This window comes from Mastacembelus armatus, chromosome 22, assembly GCF_900324485.2.
Source record: "Mastacembelus armatus chromosome 22, fMasArm1.2, whole genome shotgun sequence".
Taxonomy (NCBI): domain Eukaryota; kingdom Metazoa; phylum Chordata; class Actinopteri; order Synbranchiformes; family Mastacembelidae; genus Mastacembelus; species Mastacembelus armatus.
The window spans coordinates 6,243,604-6,264,492 of NC_046654.1; the positions used below are offsets into that span (position 1 = coordinate 6,243,604).

Consider the following 20,889-nt stretch of genomic DNA (forward strand, 5'->3'; position numbering starts at 1 on the left):
TTTTGTTTTTTTTTTTTTGGTTTCCCAGGGGGCTTTGCAGCACAGTCCAAGATGCTCTTCCCCAAATGGTGACTTCTGTAGGTAAGGTGTGTGTTTAAGTACATTTACTATCAGTCTATCCTAGCCACACACACACTGTGTTCTACAGGTCAGAAGGGAGCCAACTAGAAACCTTTTGCTACAAGGTTGTTTGTGTGGTGTCTCTGATCTCTGCTCTGCTCCTGCTCCTGCTCTGAGCAAACATAGTTCACCTGTGTTTCAGTTCTTATATCTTCGACTGGGATTTGGATTTCAGTGGTTTTCATATTTTTAGCTTCTGCACAGAATTCAACCCTTGTTCAGTTTAACAGTCCAGCTCTTACGTACGTTTGCCACCGTAAAAGATGCAAAGTAATTAACCCTGAGGTAACTGTGACTCCTGACAACAACAGCAAACATTAAAGAGACCAGGGTAAGTTTATTCTTATTGATATGGAAAAAGCAGATGACTGACTCGTTTAAACTATTTGAAACATGAAATCCACTTTTTCTCCTCCTTTTTTCACTCCTCATCTGGCTCCCTCCTGCTCTGGCAGTCTCTGTCCTACATGTGGATGTGTTCCTCTCCTCGCACGCTGGGGTGAGTGCTTTCAGAGGTGGACGAGGCAAAAAAGTCTCGATTTTACTACCTGGCTAAATTGCTCCATGATGGAAAAATAATGTTAAAGGAATGATACCTGAATAATTGAAACCCCAGGGCTTTAAAATTGCAGAGACTTGCTGTGATTTCCTGCACAATGTTGGAGGACACCTCAACAAAATATTCATATTATTATTTGAGAATGGAGATCTGAAAGAGCCACTCAGGTACAGCCACCCTCTCCTTCTCCCGTCCTCACCCACTATCATTGGTCTCTGTTCCACATCTAGCTCTCCATATTTTTGTCCACATGCTCTATTTTACGTATTGTATGTCAAGGATTCATTCAAAACACTAAAATTTGAAATTACAGATCACATACTTCCTGTTTGAATATTTTCAGTGTTTTTTTTTTTTTTAACCTGGACTTGGCCAGTTTGGTCTAAAGACTGTAAACTAGAGAAAACAGCTGGTCTTTACTCTCCAAAGCTGAGAAGATCTAAGGTTTATTTCTTGGGCAGCTCAAAGACGTCCTGTAGTCTCCACTGATTGCCAGACAACCTCATGGCAATGAAAATAACTTCAGGAAGTGTGTGGCTGGTCCAGCACATGGTTTTTACAGGGGTTGTAGATGTAATATGTTAATTAGTGAGCTTTAGATGTGCTGGCAGGCAGATTCTGTTACCCTTGCACAGAGCTGTGCTAGATGTTCCCTTCTATTTCCAGTCATTGTGCAGTTCTAAACTAATTACCTGGTGGCTGTAGCTTCATATTGAACAGAGAGATAAAGTATAGCTTCTCATCTAGCGCTTGTCAAGAAAGGAAATAATAATATTTCCCAAAACTATTCCTAGAACTTGGAGATAAGGAGTTGGGTTTCCTAATTAAATTTTCCTTTCAATTGCTTCTCTAATTTTCGTGGTTCAGTCAGGCATCACATGGGATGAAATGCTCATGGTTTCAAAACACAAATCATCACCACATCTTCCCACTTGAAGCACTCATAGGGAGGAGGTGTTTTTACCTCTGCAGTTTTCGATCACAGAAATGTTTGGTGGTAAATGTGTGTGTGCTGAATGTGTGTGTTTCAGCCAGCTGCAGCTGATAGTTCCGCGTTGGCATTTAGCCGACTCTTAGGATCATTTCATTTCCCACAGAGAAAACAAATTAAAATTTGACACTTCACTCAGCTGCCTCTCATCTCCTGCTTTTCACTGTGTCAAGAGATGACAAAATGACTAAATATAGTTCTGTAAGTGAAGTGTGAAACCTCTTCACCTCTTTCAACATTTCTGTGAAGGCTGAAATTAGATGATGCTGTGGTAGCTTGAACAAAGCTTTTATCATCTCACCAATAAAAGACAGTTTTGTGTGTTGAAAGAATGAGAGAGAGATGAGAGGAAGGACTAGAAAAATGTATCAATCTGTGGACTGTGACGGGGGGATGTGGTTTAAAACAATTCTAACTGATATTAATAAGAATATGTTCTGATCGTGACAAATACCCAATCCAGCAAACACAGTTTCACATGTAAAACAACGCTAAACTAAACTGTTTATTGTTCATCAACATAGAAACACTGCAGTGGAAAAGTCACTACTGTAGATTTATGTGCCTCTTAATTGTTTTAAGAAGTTACTTTTTTTTTTCCAAAAGCATCAAATTTTTCATCTATTACCACAGAATGCAAAAGTGAACTGATTCAGTCTGCTGAATTTTTTTTACTCCAGTTTCAACAATGTTTACTCTTTAGCTTTTGCTCTGTGTCATTTTTAAGTTTTGTCATGTGCAGAAGTCAGTACCAAATATCTGATTATAGAGGAGACCTTTATTTTGTACTGAAGAGAATGAACCATGGTGGTGTGATGAGCACTGTCGCCTCATAATAAAAAGGTTCTAGGTTTGAAACCTGTTCAACCCTGTGGTCTTCCTGTGTGGAGTTTGCATCTTCTCCCAATGTGGGTTTTCTAGCAGATGCTCTAACTCCTCTCACTTGCTCTGGTCTCCTGCAACACACTGACTCTAAATTGCAAGTGTAGTGACTCTTGGTGACTCTAAATTGCCTGAATGTTGAGTGTTTGTCTCTGTGTCAGCCCTGTGATAGACTGGTGGTCTGTCCAAGGTTTGCCCTGCCTCTTGCCCAGTGTCAGCTGGGATTGGCTCCAGCCCACCGTGACCCTGGATGTTTGAGGATAAGCAGTAGATGATGGATGGATGAAAAATAAGCCAGGTACTATCTCCCCACACCCTCCAAACAAAAACAGAGATGGTGTGAGCCTTTGACCATTTTATTATTTCAGACAACAGATTTTTCTAACAGAACAATACAATATGCTCAAACCATCATTATAAAATTCAATTCAAAGTTAATAAATTCTTTCCCTTTCTTACACACTCGCAAACAAACCAGGTTGCCAGTTTCCATCATCTCTTGGCTTCCTTGAAAATCCCTGCAGATCTCAGGGGTAGATATTTTCTTCAGGTCTTTTCTTGTATAGCGAATAAGTGAACCCTTTACTTAATGTCACTGAAGCCCATCTGACAGATACATGCAGCATGACATGGTCTGCTGGTCGCCTGGGACACGTAAACCTAATGACTTAAGTTTTTTTGTTGTGGAAATCCGATACTTGCTGGCTCCTGGGATACTGTCTCATCCTCCTTCATCCCTGTCACTTGTCCAAGTCAAGAACTGACTCCTAGCAGATCCTCTCAGACCACACTTAAATCTAAGGCTTGTTGTGTGCGTGTGCTTGCTGGGATTCGTGTTTGTGTGCATTTCCTGGTCGAATTAGATGGCTCTGAACTCACTGAGAGTCATACATGAACTGCATTGGTTAAGATACTCTGTCACTTGGTGTCTTTGTCTCTCCAGTCTGTTGGAAACACTCTAATCTGAGGCTTTACCTCAGTGCTCCCTTTCTAGCATAATTTGGTTGCATGTTAGTCAGAATAACTTATTTTTGGCTCTAAAAAGATTCCTTTGCTTTGTCTGTGCTGATATACATCAGAGAAGGCCTTAATTTCTGCATATACCAGTATCTTTAGCAACCTAACTCGAGTCTTAAGTTGAATTGATAGACCAGGACGGGACTGATGTACAGTGTGGTAAGAGAGGAGGATGATGTTGCAAGAGTGGATGCGAGACAAAGACTGTAAAGAAGGGACAAGAAGCACAAAGATGACAGAGAAGGAAGATAGTGAGGGAAGAGATGGAGAAATGTGGAGCAAGAGAGACTTCACATGGCTTTTAACAACATTATCATGGCCCATGGTGTATATAATTTAGTATGATGACGCAATGGAAGATACTGCACTGAGTGAGCTGTCTGGGAGAGAGGCTCATATGCTCATTTCAACACACACAGTCACAGAGCCACATTTCTCCCTGTGATTTTGGTGTCTATTTAAAACAGCCTGAGATTCAGTTGCATTTAGTGTTAAATGTTAAGACTTTTGATCTTATCCCTGTCTGATGATCAGGAGAAACACCCAGACAGTTCAGACAGATGACAGGTGACAGATGACATTTTTCTGTATCTGGCTGTGTTGTAGAGAAGATGGCGAACATGTGGCTCTTACAACCAGGCAGCAGACCGAGCCAACCAAGCCTAAAGTCACATTTGTTTTAACCTTCTGGTTGAGATTAGTCAGTTATGACAGCACAACAAGTGCCAGAACATTTAAACCATTTTATTAGGCAATAAGTCTAAAATTCACAGCAGATTACAGCCTTGGGATGCTCACAGCTTTTAGAAAATTACATTAATATGGCAGTAATGAGAAAGAAACTCAATTTTTTTTCAATACAATTTAATTGGGATAATTAAATGTTGTTCTTCCACTGAGAAAGAGCTGAATGATTTAGTTAATCAACTTGAACAGTAGATAAACAAAGTCCTCTGGTGTTGTAATTACTATAATAGCAGTGCTTAAAATGAATAATTCTGCCTCAACTCAACCATGTAAATTAGTCTGAATTAATGTCAGAATTGTTCTACGTTTTATATGCTGCTTTCAAAGGTCATTCTCGCTGAGTGCGTTAATATTTGGATTACATGTTGTTTTGCTGTGTTGATGTGACTGCCAGGAAAAAGAAATCAAGGCATCCTCACACATCTTACACACAGCTAATTCATGGCTTTCTGTCAGAGAGCTCAGTTTGAGACGTTTGTGTTTGAGGCCAGACAGGGCATTTGCTGTGTGCAGGGAAGATAATTCTATTTGTGGATTTCTTGATTTCTTTTCATTCACACCCTTTTTGCTACTGTGTGACTGCCAATCAGAGTTATTTGTTGAAGATTATTTATCTGCAATGCAGAGCAAAAGCTTTTCAAAATCACAGAACTTGACTGTTATTTGGCAGTGAGCGTTTGTGAATATATATATATATATATATATATATATATATATATATATATATATTTGAATATATATATATATATATATATATATATATATATACATATATATACACACCTTCTTGGCTGAACTATGCCTGTCAGGTACCTGGGTTTCTCAGAAATTCATTTAGTTGCTTGTATTTTTTTTTTTTTTTTGAATGGAGCAGTAATTACATCTTTACTTATGCGTCTTTATTAATTCATTATGCGGCAGATTCAGGAGATCACATAACGATGCAGTAGTTATCCGTGCAGCTTTCAGATGGCGTTATGAATCTGTCACAATGAATCTAAATGATGGAAGCTGAATGTGCAGGTCATATTTAGTATGCAGAAACTGTTGCACCACATATGCCCATAACATAGCAGCCTTATGGCTAGTGTGCACAGTAGATAGAGCTAAATTTAGCATGCTAATTCAGCACCATCCTGACTGCTTGTTCCTCATTTGAAGCCATCTTTTGGAAATTCAGTCACACCTGACATCCGTTGCTTTATAATCCCTGTAGCATGTCTTGTAATGTGCACTTTATGGATTTTATTGTGAGATATAGTAACATCACGCTGTGAAAAGTGTGATGTTACTATAGCGCTAAAACAACTGGTCAACAAAGGAAATCTTTAATTCATTTAAAAATATATTTGCTAATAAATTTAAAGTATTATTGTGTAGCAGGTTCCTATTTGTCTTGATTGTTAGGATTTGCTACTTGTCTCTGTTTTATGTCATTGTAAATTGAATGCTTATGGATTTTATGACTGTTCATCAAACTAAATAAGCACTTTGAAGTTCTCTAGGGCCTGGTAAAATAGTTCAGTCACTAATGAAACTAATTTGATCCAGCCCTGTATTTGTTTTATGCTAACCATTTCCTCTTTGACAAATATCAATTTCATCTCCCACAGGAGTTCCATTAAGAGGTGGATTTGAGAGAAACACTCCACAGGCCTGTCATGTTTTCCTACCTTCACACACTCATCCATCTCTGCATCTCCTGCTGTTTTCTAATGTAAGGATCCATCATAGGAGGGTTCCTTTGAAGCTTGTGACCTCTTAAAACATCATGCAATTTAGCCACAATGATATACAAGAAGCTGAAAAATTAAAGTAACTTAAATATTCTTGGAAATGGTATTTGTTGTTAAGTTCAATGTGAAGAATAATATTGTTCCCATATTTGAGTGTCAAAGCTGAAGTGGTGTGGGGTCTTGGTTTAACATGGAGACTGGTTAATTTGGCTTTGTCCAAACTTCCAAAATGTTTGTAAAACTTTCTTTTGCAGAAAATTTGCCAACATTTCTGTAGTTCTTTAATCAAGTCAGAGATATTTCCCAGAGAAATTCCCCAAATCTCTGACTTTGGTTCTCGGTCTGAAATGACGTAAACACGGCATTACCACAAAGACAAATTAGTATCAGTCTCATCTCACTCAGAATGAAAGTGATTAAGAGGAGAAACAAGTGTAGCCACTGAAGGTATTAGGTAAGTTCACAGTGGCCCAGCACCTTGCTGACACAAACTGATTGTGTTTTGTCTTTCTTATCTGTATCTGTGACGCCTGAAATAACCCCAACAGCTGCAGGATAACCAGCTAGTTACAATATATTTCATCAGTTGCAGTTACATCATGGTGGTAGATGGATATACTAATTAGGCATACATCAGTTATTATTGCAGGCATTATAGAAACATTTGTTGGACATAAGTATACTGTCCATTCTGAAATCCAGGTGTTTTATAGGCACAATTAGAGCTTCTGTTTTCTTCCTCTCACTTCTCTGTCAATCTTTATCTTCTCTCTTCTGCTTTTGTCTCTGTGTCGCACTCCTGAAGGGTTTGATGGAGAGCTGGGCGAATGTCAGCGGGAACTATTGTTATAACCGGAGGAATTCTGGCCGCAGTGATACTGCTGTGCATCGTAGCAGTGCTCTGTTACTGTAGACTCCAGGTATTAGAGTCGCTGTGCATGAATTTGGCCTTTTGACAGGAAATTTTAACAAAACTTTAAGCAAAACTGAAATTTAGCAAACACCTGTAAACTCAAATGGATACGCTGTTCTATTGAAATATAGTCTGTTTTGATATACTGAACCCTTAAGTCCTTTTCTCAAGCTCCGTCCTTCCTTGTCTCTTCCTTGTCCACTCTTTCCAGTATTACTGCTGTAAGAAGAATGGTTCTGAGGTGGACATTGGCTCTCGGGTGGGAGCAGATCCCCTCTCTCACTTTCCCTGCAATACCTGCAACGCCCTTGCCATGGACGGTGCAGCCATCACTCCTGTCTCTCTGGATCAGCTGGACACGGGTTCTCACCACAACCACTGCCCCACCTGTTCACCATACCCCCGCCGTTCTGGACTCACAGACGACATGCGTAATGGAGGGGAGCGGCTGGGCTTCCACACCTACTATGAGAACCCATCTGTCTCTCTTCCCCTGTCTGCCAATCCGCAGGGCTCCTCCCCTTTGAGTTACTACAGTCCCAAGGACATGTTTCATCCCCCACCACGCCCCTACAGCACCCAGGTCTGACCTCTGCTGCACCATGAGGACACACACAAACATACAGAAGACCTTACACTTTACAGACTTACACACACCTGACCTTCAAACATCTAGCACATGCCTTTTTCATTGGGACTAATTTCAGGTGATGGATTACAGCACAATTACACTCACATGCCCAGATTACTGCAAATGGCCACTTTAGTCACATTATTACCCAGACTCATTCATCCAGGGGAGTAAGCAGTAAACTGAGCCCATGCACAGAGCCTCTGTGTGGGCGGTAAGTCCACAGAGCCTCCTCTATGGAGCTTCAGGCAGCAGCAAAAAAACAGTATTAGACTAGCAGGGATGTAGTACATTACTCCAGTGAAGCCTCAGTTTATTTTACTCATGGCCAGATCACATGTGGTACAAAAATGCATTTTGGTAATTGTATCATGATGTGATACAATCTAAATTTAGGTGAATTGATCCAGTCACTCAAGCCACATATGACGGTGGTCAGGAACACATGGTGATAAGTGATATATAGTGTGAACACAAGAGAGCCAAGTCAGTTTTCCTATTTAGGTGCTAGGGATACATGTTTTAAGCAAATATCAATTGATTAATTGCAGGTTAATCATGAAAAGCGCATGAAACAATTTTTTCTCATGAACATTAGTTTTAAACAGTGGATGTCCTCTTTTTGCACCACAGCACAAATATACCTTTTAAAAAAAAAAAAAAAAAACACAAAGCAACATTTTTTTTTAATCAAGTAAAAATAAAATGGAATCACTTTAGTTGCTCTTTTGGTTTGTGTTTTCAGAATAATTTCCTGCTAAGATTTTTCTATGTAGTACTAATCATAAAAAAATCCCTTGAATGACAAAACTCAAATTGAAGTAAATATTTACTGATTATTATTTTATTAAACTTTGTCACCCAGCATATTGAATTGTACAATATGCTTCCCTGTTCACTTTTTTGTTTTGTTTTTTTTAGCATGTTCAGCTTATTTGCCTTTGCTGACTGAAAACACTCTATCAATTAGTGGCGTAATCTCTCCTGTAATTAGCATCAAATGGGGAAGTGGAAACAGAAATTAGTTGGAAATTACAGACTCATAAAGTAAATAATTTGCTGCGCTTGCTCCACTTGCTGTTATCTACAACTGACACAACAAAATTCTGAAGCTAAGGCAATATTTTTATAATTAAGTTCCACTCATTGTCTGAATGAAGCCTACAATGCCTCGAGTACAGTTATCTGCATTGATAGATTATTAGTGGGTTTAGTGTGGGTTTATTAGAAACTACTACAATAGAATAATAGCACATTAGAAGAATATAAGTCTGTAGACACACAGGAGGTTTTAAAAAGCCACAAAAATCCTCTTTTTCCACTCTGTAAACATAACTGTATTTTTTCCGTTTAGCTCCTTCTGAACCTGTTCAATGAAACCAGATCACAAGGAGCCATCGTAGCTTGGTCTTCACGCTCTTTGTATAAAACCTGGACCATTAACACTTTGTAGTTTCGGTTATTATCTCCTATGTCCTCCAATGTTGTTGCTGGTGTTAACGAAACATTTAAATACTCGCTCCCCTCCCACCCCACACCCTTCAGCTAATGTACATGAGGGCTAACAGTTTTTTATTAGGTGTAGTTGTTTGCCATAGAAATATAGCATAATTGTTTTTTCCAAGAGGAAAGACTCGATAAAGGAAGGATATATTTCCACTTCTTAAACATTTTTGTGCATCTTGCGGTTATTTGAAGGAGTCTAGTTTCAGTCTAGAAAAAAAAAAAGGCTGCTACAGAAGTGTGTGAATTTTTTTCTGCTTGTATTTCAACTTCTGGGCACATGTAATGAAACTAGACTGTTTAAAAAGTTAGTTCTGCGGTGTCTTCCATGTAAGTTGATGTAATTAACTTTTTCATATTTATACAGACTGAGATGGATGAAAAGAAAAAACAGCATTAGACATGGTTTAGGCAGAAATAATGTATTAGGATCACATACCATATTTTGTTGATCCTGAAGCATAAGTTTTGTATTTATAAGCCATGATATCTACTTTACAGTACAGTAACAAATGCAGTGTTATTCCACAGTATATGCCTGAATCTATATATTTTTAAGGAGTATTGTAGTTTTTGTGAAGAGCGTCAGGGTTTAGGTGTATTTTAGTGAGTTTGTACCAATTTGGACTTTTTGCACACAATCTTTCTTCCATATTGATTTATTATGTGTTCCTGTGTGTTTCTGTTATAATAGAACAGCTTATAATATAATAAGATGAGAATGGAAATGGTCCTTTGGGAAATGGAAATTCACTTTATTCAACATTGTTAAACTGAATCAAATATGAAATAATCTATTATCTTAAATAATCTTAAAGATTATTTAATTTATTAAATAATACCTTTATTCAAGTGAGAGAAGGAAGAGAAAACTGCAATGGTAACCATTATCACTAAGACATATAAAGATATTTATTCAGTGTATTCTCACATCACATTGTTTCCACTGTGTGAGCTTCATTATCACATCTCTTAACTTTCCTCACCTCGCATCCCCTTGCTATCAAGAAGTATGTGATAATTCATGTATATATATATATATATATATATATATAACAGCTTTTCTTCCGTTCATTTAGATGTCCACTAAGCACTGCTGTTCACTGCGACATTTCTAATATACTCTCACTTTCAACAAATATGATTTGGTGAAAGAGGTTTGATTTGAGTTGATTTAGGTTTAGGTCTGTGTTGACCACTTTATTGTACCACAAAAAGCTGAACTGGCCTTGGGCCTTTTCATTTTCACATTTATGTTTCTTGTTCTGATTGTTAGGAATGGTATCTTAAATTTTTTTTTCTTACTGTATGAAACTGGAATAAGTTTTGGAAAACCCTGATACAGTGTACAAAAGGGAAAAATTCACCATATTTCACAAAGTTTTTTTTTTTTTTTTTGAGAAATAAATATTTATATCTGCCTGGACTTTTTTTTTTGTTTGTTTGTCTTCTCATACAATGACTCAGACTGTAGAAACATAAGCTGATGAAAAAAGTGAAAAAAAAGGGAAGTGTAGTACCTAAGAGAAAGAGAAGTGAAACTTGGTTAAAAAAGAAAAAAAAAAAACTAATCTAATATGTCAAAAAGTACAAGATAAAAAAATAAGAGCTTTTATGAAAAGGGGAGAAATGAGGAGAAACTGCAACAGAAAATGAGAATATGTGTGGAGGGTGTCATTTACAGGTGGAGGTGCTATTTTGTTATTGTGCTCTCGTCACTTTACCTGCTCGACCTGTTTGCTGTCCTATCAGGCTGCTCAGACCATGACACTAGAGCGACGGCCTTGTGTCACACTACCACACCCTGGGGTGAAATATCACAAGCAACACATCATTTAGTCTTTCACTCCTCAGCAGTGTTAAGCTGGCAGTCTGGCAGGTTCACACATCTGTGTCAGTTAGAAAGAGTGTGAACGAATGAAATATACAGGAAAATGTGAAAAAAAAATTTAGGACAAAAACATTTATTATGGGAGCTCATTATCACTTGATTCATTTCACTTAGGGATCATAAACAGGTGTTTGTGTATGAGAGAGACAACATGTGACATAAGAAAGGTAAGGACAGTGGGTGTGTCTAAGGTTATCATTCTTTCATGCCCATATTCTCAAGTCTAATATAAACCCTGCTAAACCTGTTATTTACTATTTAGCTATAACACGCACTCCTTCACCTGCCACTGTGTATAAGTAGCTCTGACTACTACTTATTTGTTGGGTAGTGTTTTTAAGCTTAGCTACACTTTAGCAATTGGACTATCTTTCTTTGTTCTTCACCTTTGGACTATAAGCAGAGTTTCCTTGTGTCTGGATGACCTGGACTTTCTGAGATTTCCTGTTGACTGCTCGCCTGCATTACTGCAGGTAAAAACGAGATGACTTTATCTTTCTGAACACACTTTACAACTGACTGACTTTAAGTTATCATTACCTGACGGCGTGTCTGATACTCCTGGTGGAATTTCTTCAGTTTGCTGATCGAAATTGGAGGCTTCACCTGCACAGACTGAGTGTTTGTGTCTTTGTGAGTGGGAGCAGTTCCTGGGGCTGCCTGTTTGGGCAGTATGATGGAGGAGGTGTCCACAATGATGGCGTATGATTCCCAAATGATGGAACAGATGAGTGAGCAGGAGATCCTGGCTTGTCTGGTGGCTGAAACAGAACCTACGTTTACAGTAAGACTCACTGTTGCATGAGTTACATCAATTATACAAGATTAGATTTTGTTTTTAATGCTCAACAACTAAAGGCAGTAGCTAATTTGCAGTGTTTTCCTACATAAACAGATCTAAATGACAGAAACAAAATTAAACTTAGAAGCTTCTTTGTATAATCTTTTCCACAGTGACTGGCAACTACAAGCATGAGCAGACCAATGGCTCATTTTGGGTTTTAAAATATATAATAATTGTCATTTTATACATTTAAAAAAAAAGTCCTCCCCTCCACTACTATTCCTTCATGAATTCTAAATGATCATCTCCCCCATGTGTTCAGTGCTATCTTATCTCAGTATTATCCCTATCTGGATCTCTTCTATGGGCCTGTTCTTTATTTGTTATGCTCATCCTGGATCCAGCATTCGACCTGTTTGGAGGAGATAGCTTTCTTCAGCTGAGTCAAATATGACATTTTTCCATATTACATGTATTTGTATTTAATTATCCTTTGTTCTTTCTTCACAGGTTTCAACGGAAAATGATAAAGTGAGAGAAAGCCGGCTTCAAATAATGGATGATGAAGAAGAAGACCCTCTGGACAAATGCATGGTCAGAAATCTTTAAATTTCTCCAGAAATAACTGCAGGAAGTAATTCTGCTGATAACAAACACTATCTCAAACCTATAACACTAATTTCTTTTCAATTTCAGTACACTATTTTTTGCACAATGTCCAAATTTTTAGTCCTAGCTTTGTAGATGCTGGAGTTTGATATTGCAATAGATTTTTATGTGTCTTGCAGAAGGAAAACCATCAGCTTCAGGAGGCCAGCCTTCGTCTGGAGCAGGAAAATGATAATTTAGCCCACAGACTCATCACCAGCAAGGTCGCCCTGAGGAAAGCTCTGGACAAGGTATGATTACCTACTGCCCTACACAAAAAGGGTAAAAAAAAAAAAAAAAAAGTTTAATTTTAAAAGGCAAAATCAGGTTGTTATTCAGAAACTGTCAGATCCACAGGAGTCACTGTGGAAGACTGTAACCTCAGTAAAACTTCAGCACTGGAGCAAAAAATATCACTTAGTTTTTGAATTAAAAAAGCTCAAGCAAGATCTGCAGTACTGAACAATCAGAAAAACAAAATTATAAATGACAAATTATAAATTTTGGTTGTGTTTAAATTTAATAATGTGGTAGCATTGCCCTGAAAAGGAAGGCAAGATGGATTATGAAAGTTGTTTATATTCTGATTTCAGCCGGCTAGAAGGATGTATTGAGCTGTTTGTGTTCTGTTGACAGGCAGAGGACAGAGTAGACGAACTCACCAAAGAACTTCTACAGACCAGACAACGACTGGAGGCCACAGAAGAGGAGATGAAAGAGAAGGAAGAGGAAACTGCAATGGTAACAATAAAGATTTTCACATGTCTGGAGAATTTACAGACATATCTGTTGAGGTGTAAATTGAGGGCATGTGGTGGGTCAAGGATTTCTTTTCCTCTTATAGCTAAAGAAAGTACTTCGGAGAGAGCTGGAGAAAGCTGAGCAGGAAGTCAAAAGGTCATTAGGCATCATTGCAGATTACAAACAGGTACAGCAAATCAATGGCTTTGCAATTGGAACCAGAAAATTGAAAAACAGACTGCTGGGAATTAGTAGGTAGATCTGTTAAGGAATTCAGTGATGTTTTACATAATAATATTAAATTCAGATGCTCTTTCTCTTAGATCTGCTCTCAGCTGACAGACCGTCTGGAGAGGCAGCAGGCCGCCCACAGAGAAGACTTAAATTCACTCAAGGTAAGAGGAGAGTTCATTCAGTGGAGCTCCACTGTCATCCTTTGCTTTCATACTCTCATCACATTGTAGTAAAAGTTCATTTTCAGCCTTTGAAAAATTTGCAAACACCACAGTTCCCAGCGAACATTTATAACAGCATGAATCTGTGGTTTTCAGCTGCTGGATGTCATATTTAGGGCAGAAAAGCCATTGTAGCTAATATGTGGCCTGTTACTTCCCTTCTCCATTTTTGCAGGGCGCAGTGAAGGCTTGCTCTCACTGTCGACACACTGTAGAAATAGATGAACCATCAACTGCAGGTCAGAGCTCTCCAAAAGCAGCTCTGACAGAAGGCCATGAGATGACTCTACAAGGCCAACACGAGGAAAATAAAGGTGCCAGACAGGATGAGCAGAGGAGCGAGGACCCGGAGGAGTCACTCAGGGCTCAGATCAAGGAGCTGGAACGGGAGTTGGCCCAGACTAAACTTGAGATGGTGGAAGCTAACTGCAAAATCCAGGTAACACAAACAAACTATCAACTATAATTTACTACTCTACAGGACAACAAATACACTGAGCATTCAGCATCCAGGTAACAGCTAATAATTTGCCCATATCTACAGAGCAAAATATTTGGAATAATTTACAATCTTATTCAAACCTTAAATCTAAGCTGTAACCCTAAATCAGTCCCATAAACAAAGGCAATGACTAGAAATATGTCTTCACTTTTGGAGCCTTGCTAGACTATAGAGTTTATGATATAACACACCTGTCAACAGGATTTTCAGTGTGCAAGAGCTTTGTGGTAAGTCCTTGCTAGAATAAGAATACAAAAAAAAAAAAAAAAATAGAAGTATGGCTGCACAGTTCTGGACTGTTTCAATGTAAAATGTTCCACTACATTTCTCACATGTCTCTATTATCCTCCTACAGGAGCTGGAGCACCAGAAGGGGCTTCTGGCCAACAGTCTTCATGAAGCAAAGAACAGCTGGATTAACAAGGCCTTCACCTCCCTGAGAACCTCCAGTGGGGGTCTTCACAGTATTAGTGTAAACAGAGATGAAGCTCCTGCAGTTGGCTGGAAGCTCCACAGTGGCCCCCTCTCTAGATGGAGCACCATGAAGCTGTCATGGCCTCACAAAGACAATCAAGAAAACATCTGATAGCTGGAGCTGTGAATGTACAGATCTTATGTAGTCACTGCAGGAAGGACACACACAAAACTGGATATGATACAATGATGAGATCTCTCTTTATTTATTATATTTCAACAGCTACATTCACTAGCTACATTTGCTGATTAAGCTGATTCTATATACTGTATGCAAACCTATTCCATGTGCCGTTGAGGTTTGTCTATAATTCTTTTAATTATAAATTGTGTTAATTGTAAACTATTTAAATATAATATTAAAGCCAGTGTGATACCAACGTTTTATGACTCAAAAAAACACCAGTGTTAAATCAGCAGTAAAAGTGTTGAAACTTGATGCCTCAGCAGAGAAGTAGGTTCTTTCTAAGGGACCTTTCCGCTTTTACATCATATGTTCCTCTTTCATTGTGACCACAGGTATTTTAACCAGAAGAGTTAAGAGTCGGCTGTTTATTATCTCTGAACTTTGACTCTCAGATCTGTGGCACAGGGAAGCGCAAAGAACAAAGAAGCAACAGAAGCGAGGTGTATCTACATTTAGGCACTATAATAATTAAACGACTGGAAGCTGCAATGTTTAGCCATGTGTGCTTTAGTGTGACTCTCCTAATGTTTGTACTTGGAAGCCAAGCACTGGACCCACTGAGCACAACTGCAACCTCAGGGTGTAAGTAACAATCTGAACGAAAATTGAGTTTCTTGTTTGTGGTATAGGTTGTGTGTGTGTATGTGTGCGAGCATGTGTGTGTGTGTGTGTGTTTCTACATGCATGACTTTTAAGCTTGAATGTCAAAACAGAGTATTATTCTGTAGTAATTTTTTCTAATATGTTTTATTTATATCATGTTGTTGTTTAGAGCCCTTTGTGTCTTGTCATTTTGTTTATCTTTCTGTTTGAAAAGTATTTTGTGTATTTGCTCGTGTGTCACATTTTGTAACTAAATGCATTTTTTTTTGTTTTCCCCCTACCAGCTTCTCCCTCCACTCCCACAGTGCATTGCTGGTGTGCAAGCTATCCGAACATAACGCTTTGCTCCTGGCCTGAGCCTTCCCACTTCCCACCAACACACTACGTTGTCACCTACAGGTACATCAGACAGTGAACGCACCTGTGTGTGCTGACCTGAACCATGGACTCTGTTTATTAAAACAGACCCCAGTTGTCATATGCCATTAAGAAGCTCATTTGTTTTGTGCAAAAATGTGTGTTTGTCAGTGAGAGACACAGACAGTCAATAATGAAGGAGTGCCAGCTCATCCCACCCCGCTCTTCAGCCTCCGCTCTGATGTCATCACTATCACCTGCTTCTGAACGGGTATAAGTTTATCTACTTTTGCAGCTGCTATTTGCATAAACCATCTCCAGCTGAAGAAGAGGTTTATAGAATTTTGACTTTTGTCTACATGAAGTTGTAATAGATAATGGAATAGTTTCAAGTAACATTGTGCTTGTCTACTGATTATAGTGGGAATTCCCCTTATATTGTGATTAAGCCCCCACTGCATGTATCATATTTTATTGGATATATTTTTTTATGTTAGAATTTTTTCACATAAATAAAAAATAAACTAGGAGTATCCATTATTTTCATTTACTTTACATGAGATATGCATAAATTATCCTGTGTCTGTTTTAGCTCTGGCACTGTCAGTTGCCCAATCTGAAGCTTCTTACCGACTACGTCATCAATGTGACTGCAGTTTATTCTGGTGGGAGCAGCTCCTATCTATCAAGTTTTATGTTAGAGGATATTGGTAAGAACTGAAATGATTCAAAATGCTGTTTAAAATGATAGAGAAAGAGTTGCTGAAAGCAGATCTAAAATTTCCTTTAATCTCCTTTTCTCGGTTTCTCTTTCATTCTCTAGTGAAACCGGATCCTCCCGTAGATATCAGGGTTTCCCCTTATGATACCAGAAACCTGCTGGTGGAGTGGTCTCCTCCTCCTTCTTGGTCTGACCTGAAGATTTTCCCCCTAAAATACCAGATACTGTACCAGTGGGAACACAGAGGTTCCCTAAAATCTGTCAGTGTAAGTATAATCTTTACCAAAACATACTTGAGCAACGTGATTTCAAAACTATACATGTGACCCATGCACTAATATATGTGGAAGTTCAAAATTACCTAAATCTTTTACCCTAAAGATTTCTAGGTTGTTTCCAGAAAGTACAAAAATAAATCCCTTCATTTGTAAACTTTATTTGTTTATTTATTACTGTTTTATGGAAGCTATCTAATATTTTTTTAAAGTTATGGGTCAACATATTTTCTCTTTGCTATTAAATATGAATATAGGCCTTAACAAATATTAAAGTATTTAGAAGAATTAAATTATTATACCACTTTTTAAAAAGTCCTTTATGCCATAGTTTATACCTAATGACAGTATTAATGGTCCATGTGTAGTTAAAACTGACCAATAGGAGCAGCTTTTGCTTTGAGAGTCTGATATATTTTGTATTAAATCATCATATACAGATTTTAGTTTGTGATTTTTAAACACAAGATGTTGATTTTTAAAAACTATATTATGCAGTTGGGTCCTCTCGAGAGTACTAAAGTTGAACTGAAGAGGCTGACCCCTGGGAGGGAGTACCTGTTCCAGGTGTCTGCTAAGGAGCTTCTGGGTCTGGGCGAGTCCAGTAATTGGAGTTCACCTGTAAAAATCACCATACCCCGGACCAATTCATAGACGCCGTGATTTATCAAACCGAAGGAGTGTGAACAGGCTGCATATTCGTTGTTTTAACTGCACACATGATGCAGGCAAGAGCTGTTGCTACTACGTTACTATTTATTTTTTAATTTATAAAGAATGATGGCTATTGGAAATTTTAAACTCTTAGTCTGTACTGTTTGTTGCACTGATATTAAAGTAACATTATGTGAAAGTTTTTATAAAAAATGAGGCATTTGAAATGAATTCACAGAAAGGTCAGTCAACTACATCTACCACAAGTGGAGTGACAAACTCAGAGTGTCTGATACCCAGAGAGAAAGATGGGGATTTGGGAAGATGCACATGAAATTTCTCTGGGCTGTAAGTTGCTGGGCCGGGACTAGCCGCTGAAAAACTGGGCCTTTTAGTCCGGCTCTGCATAGAGAAGGACGGCTGACGCAGGTGGTAAATGTCTGGGTTGGTGCTGTTGTATTTTCCTGGTCCTGGACTCATGGAAAGATCTTCAGAGGGAGCACCAACCTTCCTTCGGCCTGAGAAGCTGTAGCTGGCACTGGAGAGTTTGTTGGGAACCTGACAGCCCAGGAGATTAGGAAGACTGTAGCTGATAGCAAGACAGAAATCATACTTAGGTTAAGCTTTTGAGTTCTCATTTCAGAATCCACAGAAACATTGTCTCTACATTAGAGAATAATACTGTTGATTCCTGGACACTGGACAGTTTTAGGACCATTCAAAAATATACAGTATGTGCTCTGCAGCAAGACAAAGAAGCTTTTGGACTTTTCTTGGGCTTTTAGAAGTATAGAATTCTATCATCCTTATCATATAATCTATCTGTCCTCCTGCCTTCACCTGTTGGGTGCTGGTACAGCATCCACAGAGCGGTATCTGGTGCGGGCACCAATGGTGTAGGATGGGGGTTTGCGGTGAGCATTGAGAGGAGGTGCCTTTTCTGGGCTGTAGGCTCCGGGCCCTGGAGTCTGAAATAACTCACCTATGAACATAAGCAGAAGTTGGCTCGCAAAGGTTTTTTTTTTTGTTGTTGTTTCTTTATTAAATTTTAAAAATCTCTGCACGCGTGAAAGTGGCTGTAGCCAAGAAAATAACAACTTGGGCAACAATGAAAAAAAATCAAACTGTCTCTCTGGACAGTGTGCAGGACTTATTTTTATCACCTTATCATTTTTATCACCTTTATTCCCTGTGTGCCTTCCTCTTCCCAAAATAGAGTAGGATGGTGTCTCCATCCGGCCAAATCTGGTAACCTTGGCATCAATGTAGTACCTTGGTCCTGGACTGGAGTCCACAGAGACCACTACAGAAAACACAATGCACAAACAATCAGTAAGACAAGTAAGCAAATGTTGCCAGATATTTAGCAATAAAAAAAAAAATCACATGAAACATAAACTAGGCTACTGCCCACCAGGATGACGGATAAAACTGTTTTACAGATTAACATTGAAATACTCACTGGTGCTGCTCATGCGGCTGTGGAAGGAGTATGCCGGGCTGCTGGACTTGGTGAAGTCATGATTGATGTATCCAACTGTAGGGGGCAGGATGTAGCGTCCAGGGCCTGGGCCTGACAGTGAGAAAGAGGAGGAGGACAGTGATGAAAATGATGCAACAGATTTAGCTCCAAGCAGTGGTATAGCACACCCACTGCTCTGTGTTGTCTCTGATGATTTCCATGTGGAGCTCTTTGACTTATTTTTTTATGGTTATGCATTTTAATGTCCTTCCTCTGTTTGTTTGGGAATGGATTCTAAACAAAGTCCAGATCTCAAACAAGTGTGGAGCAGTGACTGTATAATGCTGTGAGAGGTTTCATAGCAAACCCCTTTCAGCTATAATATCATCCATGTGGATGTGCACACACACACACACAGCCGTACAGATTTCTTTACTGACCTCTTTCTCTAGCTGAGATTATTGGCCGTTTCTTCACTACCTCTTCCATACTCTGCCAACCTCTTTCTTCCACCTTCTTTCACCTTTTCTCTTCCTCTTTGGTTCCTCTGTCACAGACACATCCTTTACTTATGTGCCTCTCTCCAGGTGAGTCCTGGCCATGCAAGCTGAATTATACATGACTATGAGGTGAAGAAACCCTATCTTGACCAAGGCCCTGGGTACACCTCCATCCTGTTCTCCACCTCCCTTTCTCCAGGGTTCCCTCAGAACAACAGATTTTCATAACTGTGACCAAAAATCCAACTCAAAAGAGGAGAGTCACCGGGATTGTTTAGGAATGAGACAGGTTAGATATGCTTTTTAGACATGAATAAAAAAACAAAATCACTGAAGCTGGTTCTGTAACTAATCCTGGACATATACTTTCAAAAGATATTAAACCACTGCAACATTAACCATGTCAGGAACATGTAATGAAATTAATTTGGCATCTTATTACAAGGCATTAGGTTACTGAGCTGCTGTATATGAGGTGAGCCTCTCAACTACAGTATGCATGCTGTAACTAATAGCATCTCAGTAGACATGCTATTAAAAATGAATAGACTTAAACTAATCTTCTGTTGCAGGGAGACATGTGACAAGATGAAATTTGCTGTAAAGAAAACCATGAATTTATATGTATTAACCATCACCAGCCCAGTGGAGCAAATTAACAGTTGTAGCTACATTTATTCTGTTAGTACCGTTGTTAAATCCAATTTTCAGGCACACACTTTACATGTACTTAAGTATTTCTCTTTTATAGTGTGTTATACTACCTTGTATTTAAATGGTAAGTGAGATTTTAATTTGTTTGATGCCCAAAAAAGCACAAATATACGCCTAATATACTGATTATTTCAGAAAAAAAAAAAACTTAGAGTGAAAAATACTCAAAAAAAGAATCTTTAGAAAGACCCCAGCTCCAACTAAGGGAACCCCATTCGTAAAGTGAATATTAGCTGTACCCCAACCAGCAACTACAGCAAAACACATCATTGCTACAAAATTCATTTATGTGTCTGTTAAATTAATCAAATTACTATTATTATTATTGTTGTTGCCCTCTTGCATTCCCACTCTCACAACTCAGAGGTAACTAAAGCCTTTAGAGCAGAGCCATGTCCAAGAAAAACCCACAGTGGTTAAATATTAAATATCAGTGACTCAGTGGTCACAGAGTCAGTAACAAGACTCTGGAGTGAACTTGCAGCACAGCAGGGCACTGACAGGAAACACAGCCAGTCTCTTAAGGTTCCCTGATGCAGCAAACAGCGTTAGATATGTAACCTGTTGATATAATTGTTGATATTTAAATGCAGCCTAGATTCATCAACAAAGTATGTCATTTTTTTCTTTCCTGACTGTCTATGTTTTGTCTGTCAGCAGCTCGCTCACAGATTTAATCCTCTTCTTAGATGGAAAGTGAGACAAGGAAGATTAGATTTATGATTTATTTTATAATTAGATTTATGAAGCAGATAGTGCCACCACGTGGGCAGCACTTGCCATTTATGTTTTTGCTCATGTACCTTGACCTTTGTGGAGCAG

At 38.6% G+C, this 20,889-nt stretch overlaps 4 protein-coding genes across 5 annotated transcripts; 3 read left to right on the top strand and 1 right to left on the bottom strand.

The window, feature by feature from the left end:
- Positions 1–6,879: 6,879 nt before the first annotated feature.
- Positions 6,880–7,554, top strand: LOC113139717 (protein FAM163A-like). Its single transcript, XM_026323193.1, has 2 exons — positions 6,880–6,972; positions 7,177–7,554. Exons 1-2 carry the CDS (start codon positions 6,880–6,882, stop codon positions 7,552–7,554), a joined length of 471 nt encoding a protein of 156 aa, XP_026178978.1.
- A 3,724-nt stretch (positions 7,555–11,278) lies between these two features.
- LOC113137801 (rab GTPase-activating protein 1-like) lies at positions 11,279–14,932 on the top strand. Of its 2 annotated transcripts, XM_026319761.1 has the most exons (9): positions 11,279–11,463; positions 11,570–11,774; positions 12,285–12,368; positions 12,563–12,673; positions 13,059–13,163; positions 13,267–13,350; positions 13,487–13,558; positions 13,794–14,057; positions 14,476–14,932. In XM_026319761.1, the coding sequence occupies exons 2-9, from the start codon at positions 11,664–11,666 to the stop codon at positions 14,704–14,706; spliced, it is 1,062 nt and encodes a 353-aa protein (XP_026175546.1). In that variant the 5' UTR covers positions 11,279–11,463; positions 11,570–11,663; the 3' UTR covers positions 14,707–14,932. The 2 variants fall into 2 exon arrangements, with proteins under 2 accessions (XP_026175546.1, XP_026175453.1); XM_026319668.1 differs by having other exon boundaries at positions 11,279–11,774.
- A 193-nt stretch (positions 14,933–15,125) lies between these two features.
- Positions 15,126–18,030, top strand: ebi3 (Epstein-Barr virus induced 3). The gene is made up of 6 exons (XM_026321148.2): positions 15,126–15,363; positions 15,669–15,783; positions 15,913–16,012; positions 16,334–16,451; positions 16,565–16,728; positions 17,236–18,030. The coding sequence occupies exons 1-6, from the start codon at positions 15,270–15,272 to the stop codon at positions 17,389–17,391; spliced, it is 747 nt and encodes a 248-aa protein (XP_026176933.1). The 5' UTR covers positions 15,126–15,269; the 3' UTR covers positions 17,392–18,030.
- Positions 17,635–19,074, bottom strand: LOC113129450 (outer dense fiber protein 3-like protein 2). Its single transcript, XM_074933666.1, is given in 5 exon segments — positions 17,635–17,980; positions 18,232–18,373; positions 18,572–18,694; positions 18,854–18,966; positions 18,968–19,074. Coding segments are annotated over 5 exon segments (831 nt in total).
- Between the last annotated feature and the right edge of the window lie 1,815 nt (positions 19,075–20,889).

Coding starts and splice junctions, on each gene's coding strand:
- LOC113139717 (XM_026323193.1), top strand. CDS start 6,880: ATGTCAGCGGGAACTATTGTTATAACCGGAGGAATTCTGGCCGCAGTG. Junction 6,973..7,176: donor TCTGTTACTGTAGACTCCAG/GTATTAGAGTCG, acceptor CACTCTTTCCAG/TATTACTGCTGTAAGAAGAA.
- LOC113137801 (XM_026319668.1), top strand. CDS start 11,664: ATGATGGAGGAGGTGTCCACAATGATGGCGTATGATTCCCAAATGATG. Junction 12,369..12,562: donor ACCCTCTGGACAAATGCATG/GTCAGAAATCTT, acceptor TGTGTCTTGCAG/AAGGAAAACCATCAGCTTCA. Junction 14,058..14,475: donor AAGCTAACTGCAAAATCCAG/GTAACACAAACA, acceptor ATCCTCCTACAG/GAGCTGGAGCACCAGAAGGG.
- ebi3 (XM_026321148.2), top strand. CDS start 15,270: ATGTTTAGCCATGTGTGCTTTAGTGTGACTCTCCTAATGTTTGTACTT. Junction 16,013..16,333: donor TATCACCTGCTTCTGAACGG/GTATAAGTTTAT, acceptor TGTCTGTTTTAG/CTCTGGCACTGTCAGTTGCC. Junction 16,729..17,235: donor GTTCCCTAAAATCTGTCAGT/GTAAGTATAATC, acceptor TATATTATGCAG/TTGGGTCCTCTCGAGAGTAC.